The sequence below is a fragment of the Phoxinus phoxinus genome (assembly GCF_949152265.1).
Source record: "Phoxinus phoxinus genome assembly, chromosome: 1".
NCBI lineage: Eukaryota > Metazoa > Chordata > Actinopteri > Cypriniformes > Leuciscidae > Phoxinus > Phoxinus phoxinus.
Window position 1 is genome coordinate 43,139,062 of NC_136876.1, and position 6,254 is coordinate 43,145,315.

The window sequence follows — 6,254 nt, forward strand, 5'->3', positions numbered from 1 at the left end:
TGGGACACAGCCTAAGGTCCAAAGACAACAACACTAAGCATTAAGACTAAGCGCCGATGAGCCACCTTCATCGTCCTTTAAAAAGCCATTTCTTTAAAATAAAATATCTCCCTTTGCTTTGACCTTTGTAACTTTGCAGATGTTGTTTATGCTCAAACAGCAACATTACACACTAACTAAAGTTAGAAAAGTGAAATCATAATCAATCACCCCTTTAATTAGAAGCACCACAATTTTAAATTTGTGTTTTCTGTTAGTTACATAGCGACTACTGAACAGACATGTATAACAATTTTTTAATTAAATGCAAAGCAATGAAAATATAATTAATAAAAGCTCTGTAAACACTTGCATTTTTTACAAGACTAAGTAGGCCTATGTCCAATTGAGTAATGAAAAGTTCTACCCTTGCAGTCTTTATGCCAACTTGAACACTTGGGCCAAATAGAGGAAATATGTCATGCAAGTAGACAAGTGGTCAAGTGCAAAGACAGCAGTTTAAGTATTTGGACAGTCACAAGGCATTAGACATAATACTAATTACGGTTATTATTATTACGACATCTGGCGTGAACGCAGCGCTCCGCTCCTTCAAACCTAATCAAACACACCTGAACAAGCTAATCAGAGTCTTCAAGATTAGGCTAAAGCTACAGGCAGGTGAGATTCATCAGGGTTGGAGTTACCCAGACCTCCTTGGATCTTTAAAAACGCGTTTTCAGAAAACTTTAATACAGCGATTTATGTTGCGGGATTCAGCAGCACATGTTTGCGTTGTAGTTTTGTGTGCAGTTTCTGTCTTTCCTGACTAGTTCAGTGCGTTTTCCAGCAGAGCTCATTGTGAGATCACAGGTCGAGAGGATGACAGCTCGAGTGTTCTGCTCGTTGAGTGTTGTTTTATTGTGCCTGTTTGTATGTTTGTGCACAACATACACTGGAGTTGCAGGTGAGAAGATCTTTTAGCTTACAGTCTGAAGAAATGCATAAATAAGTGCCTTACACAAAAGAATTTCTTTTGAACATGGCTACAGTCCGTTTAGTTGCAATGGTAAATTTATGAAACACATTAACTGTCCATGTCTTTGATCTACATTGTGCTTCTATTACACACCTCGCCAGTTGTGCGGTAGAATATAATGATGCATTTATATAGCGTATTTATATAGCGCTTTCATATATTACTGTACACTCAAAGCGCTTTACAATCATATCAGGGAATCTCTCCTCAACCACCACCAGCATCCACTTGGGAGGTTGTAACTGCACTCGTTGTATTTAAAACTGATTGACAGTTTAGTGATGAATGGAATTTATTCTTGATAAATGCATATTTTCAAGTTTGACACCTATATTTCAAAACCTCTGACTTATAACCACTGAAACCATTACAACACTCCCTGGTCCTTTTTAACAATCCTCTTGAATCCTCTTCTGTAGACTCTGGTCAGTGTCCGGTAATGCTGACGGTTGTGCCGTCCCGTCGAGGATGTACTTCTGATAGCGACTGCTCTGGAGGACATAAATGCTGTCAATTTCCCTGTGGACGTGCATGTGTGCCGCCTGTGTTTAGTGAGTTTCAATTAATGATGGATGCTAGAGGTCTCCCAAAAGAAACACTGAAAGTTTTCACTCAGACGTTCCTAGTAAACTTCACAAATATTTGCAAAGAAACTGCAAGTAACACATTAAACTAAACATGAAACTTTGAAGTAGAAAGATGGAACTATATATATATATATATATATATATATATATATATATATATTTCAAACAGTAAATGAGACCTTCAGCATTCAGTGTTTTCTGTCATTTCTTCATAACAGCAAAGCCAGGAGAGTGTCAGAGCACCAAAACTGGAGGAGGAAATTGTGCCAAGTTGTGTTACTATGACAGTGACTGTCCGAACAATGACTACGTTTACATGCAGCCAATAACCCGTTCAAAACCAGAATATTAGCAATAACCCGTTCAAAACCGGAATATTAGCAATAACCTGGTCGCGCACGGCCATGTAAACACCGGCAAAAACCCGGATATGCTCATATCCCGGTTTTTAAAAACCGGGATATTATACCTGGGGTACCCCTTTTCTAACCCGAATATTTGGTCTTGTAAACGCATTTCGGCATATCCCCATCAAAATGTGTGTTCTGCGCATGTTCTATTCGCAAGGAATCTTGGTCTTTTGAGTAGAGACGGCGCATAAAAAAACCCCGCGTGCAGTATAGCGGAAGTAAACAAGTCGAGGTTAACATGGCGAGACGCAGCACAGCACCACACTTTTGGAGCGAGGAGGAGACCAATTTCTTTATTAGTGTGGTGAAAACCAAGAATATAATGTATTTTATTGGATCAGTACCAGCGCCAAAGCGCAAACAAAGACTATCGCTATCTGCCCCAAACTATTCATTATCCGCCTGCTGCTGCTGTTGTTGTCTTTGGATACAGGAAGACGATTCGGAAATGACGCATATTGCGTCTTAATGTTGTCCGTACGTCCAGACGCTAACCGTGCGTCGCCGTTTACATCGGGATATTGGCGACTGATTACACATTCCATGTATACAGGAGTAACTCTCTCTGCTCACGCATTTAAACGGGTTATCCCGAATGTTTCAGAAACCCGAATAGTGACCATAACCCGAATTTTAACAGCTTGTAAACGTAGTCAATGAGAAATGTTGCAGCAATGGATGTGGACATCAGTGTATGGCTCCATATACAGGTAGTTGTATTGTGTTTGGGCCAGCTTCTCCGTGTCTATTATAATTATATTGTCATATCCTACTCCATGACAAAAATACCTGAAATTTAGCACATCTAGCAGTTTCACAGAATAGTTTTACAAAATTAATAAAGATGAATATTTAAAATACAATTCACTCTGTAACCCTTACTATTCATGATTTGAGTTTTGTGCTGAATCCCATTGAAAGGACTGATTTAAGATGACTATCTGTATCTCTCCAGTGAAGCCTGTGGCCGAACCGCCAAAGCCTGCAGTTAAGCCTCCTGTGGCCGAACCGCCAAAGCCTGCAGTTAAGCCTCCTGTGGCCGAACCGCCAAAGCCTGCAGTTAAGCCTCCTGTGGCCGAACCGCCTAAGCCTGCAGTTAAGCCTCCTGTGAAGCCTGTGGCCGAACCGCCAAAGCCTGCAGCTGAACTGCCAAAGCAGCCTGAGTGCGCCGGACACCACGATCACGATGGCCACCACGATCACGATGGCCACCACGATCACGATGGCCACGACGATCACGATGGCCACGACGATCACGATGGCCACGACGGCCACGATGGCCGCGATCCCCACGACGGTCACTATTGTCAAGCTGGCCACGATGCTCACGCCGGCCACGATGGCCCAAAACGGTCTGGGTCGCCAAAACGGTCTGGGTCGCCAAAACGGTCTGGGTCGCCAAAACGGTCACGATCACCAAGATGGCCAATGTAAATCGTGACATTGATTTGGCCGAACTCATGACTGAATTCTCTTACAGATCAATGCAGTGCTTTATTCGAATGGAATGTTCCCTGTTTATTACTAAATAAATCTTGTTTAATTAAATGTTTTTGCTTGATTGGAGTTTTTGGGACAAAAATACTTTGTTTCATCCTCCGTATAGTCAAGGAAGTTGGTTTATCCTGTCTAATCAGGCAAGGTTGTTAACGTTATCCTCTGCAATGCCAGAGAGGTGTCATTCTCTGTATAGTAAGGGAAGAATTATCCAATGTAAAAGCTGTTAACCTTCCTTGATTAAGCAGTTCATGTTAAGGTGGTTTTTCCTTTTTGTCAGGAAAACATCACAAAATGGTTAAAAGAAATGCCACGTTAATCCCCAACCACTGAGATATTGCCATAGATATCTGTGTTTTGTTTTTTGCTAGTATTGGGCCTATGTATAGTTAAAGCTGCAGTCTGTGGCTTTTCCTCTTTGTCGCCATCTGTTTGAAATCTGCAATTGCAGTCATTTGTGGAATTATCAATTTTACGCGAGTTGTGCCTCGGCACAGCGCGGATGACCACAATAGCTGTGTCCCAATGTGTAGGCTGCATCCTTCGAAGGCTGTGAACTTCAAATGTTGCAACCTATGCGTCCTCTGAAGGACGCACTATAGCCTTCGTAAGATTTCCTAATTGCGCAACCAGGTGTTCCAGATTACCACTCCAGGTGCCAAGCAACGGTGCTTACTCGAAGATTCAAATGTTCATTTATATCTTACCCTGATGCGATTTTGTAGGCTAGTGTATTCCTTTTATTGTGCACATAAATGGACCATGGTCTAAATATTTACACAGGTTTTCAACCCTATTTGAATATAAAACCCAGTTGAAGAATGTACACAAACACGGAAGTAAAGCAGCGCCGCCATTACTGTGTGCCTTGCTGCTATGGAAGTAGCAGAAGTAGCGTGTTGGTCCCGTAGTTCTCAAAACATTTAATAACAAAAACAAATAAAAACGTTATACAAAATACACCATGCTCTTCTTCAAATTGACATTAATCAACAACGTCTCTCTAGATGTGTAAAAACAAGTGGAAAGCGCGGGCGTGTCCTGTCTCCTTTCCACAAGCCCTTGCTGTCCCGTGGCGTCTGTCATTGCTATGCAACCATGAACTGCACTCTCCATGATAAGGAAGTATCAGCAAAAGAATAATTGATTTCTAGCCCTTGCATTAGCTGTAGCCTACTACTAGATATATTTCTGGAGATGAAAAATAATAAGGCGCCCTGTACAGCTATGATCAGCTGTTCGGCCGAGCATTCAATGTTGTTACGCTGTAAGGCAAGCTGATCAGTTGGTTCGTTGCTGCCGCGCTCTATCACTCGCACACCAGAGTAAAATGTTTTTTAATGTTTCAATTTCGTGATTAAAATGACAATGCTGAACTCATGGAGGCGATACGAGCCATGACCAGCAAGCAGGATGAAACACTCCGGAGAGTCTCTGCTACTACTGAAGCTACTTCCAAACGGGTTGAGGAGCTGACAACAACTGTCAAACAGCTGTCCCTGGATGTTCAACGACACAAGCAAACACTAGAGAAAATGAAAGTTGCCAATACAAAGCTCCAAGAAGAAAATAAGCACATGAGAGAAGCTGTTGCTGAGTGTCAACGCTACAGTAGAAGGTGGTCGCTTACGATGCACGGCGTGAGGCAGTCGAGAGATGAAGACATCAGAGGCATGATAATCGACATCCTTGGGAAAGTGGCACCAAAGCTTTGTGAAGACTTGAAACAAGGCATTGACATCGTCCATCGCGTGGGGAAACTGAGAGATGACGGCGCTGCGAGATCAACTATAGTTTTGTTTGCCTTGCGTCGCCTTCGTGATGCCGTCTGGAAAGAAGCTAAAAACTCTCAGTATTTGCAAGAGAATCGTCTCAGGATTACCGAAGCTCTTTCTCCGGAGGACAGAGCGGCTCGGGAGAAGCTCTGGCCTTTGATCAAGAAGGCGCGTGATGAAGGGAAAAAGGCTTCATTCCGCGGTGCTTCGGCTGTCATCAATGGAAAAGTTATTGACTGTCCGGAATAGCCTCGTTGGCTGAGCATCTTCTTTTATCAAAGGTATTAAAGTACACATAAACCCACTGTTCATGTGGCATTTTTGGAAAATAACTTCAATGGTCTATTTTGTTTTGGAGATTTAATACAACGTATGTAGCCAGGCTACCTTGTCGTTTAGACTTGGATTAATCTTCGTTTTTGTTGTAGCCATAGGCAGGCATGAACACTTTGCCTGCGCTCGTTACAGACTGAGATGGTTGAGCACTTAATACTAATGCTACCTTAACAGATTTTACTTAGTTTATTTTTTTCATACAAATATATATGATCTCCTTGTTGGACTTTAAATGAGATCATGTTAGTTTCATTTACTATAAGTGCAGCCATCTCGAACGTTCTTGATTCTAAGTTGACGGCTATTTGTACAACAGGGTTCTTGCTATTTTAAGGCAGGTTATCATCACCTTCTTGTAAGGTCTTTGCATACTTTTTGCGTTCAATAGCACTTTCAGGTAATTTCTGTTCTATATCTCTGTTCCTTTATGGACTTTTGTTTAGACGTCTCAACGTCTTGTCTTTAAATGTGAGAGGTATTCGGGACTTAACAAAAAGGAAAGCATTATTTTTATTCTGTAAAAGGTCTGAAGCTGACTTGATTTTATTACAGGAAACGCACTCTTGTGACTCTGATTCAGGGTTCTGGAAAACTCAATGGGGTAATATTGCTCACTTTAGTCATGGTTCTA

The 6,254-nt window shown here is 41.8% G+C and overlaps 1 protein-coding gene across 1 annotated transcript; it reads left to right on the forward strand.

The window, feature by feature from the left end:
- The first annotated feature begins 662 nt into the window (after nt 1-662).
- Nucleotides 663-4,130, forward strand: LOC307003732 (uncharacterized protein). Its single transcript, XM_079622487.1, has 3 exons — nt 663-946; nt 1,438-1,569; nt 2,971-4,130. The coding sequence occupies exons 1-3, from the start codon at nt 862-864 to the stop codon at nt 3,447-3,449; spliced, it is 696 nt and encodes a 231-aa protein (XP_079478613.1). The 5' UTR covers nt 663-861; the 3' UTR covers nt 3,450-4,130.
- Nucleotides 4,131-6,254: the final 2,124 nt, after the last annotated feature.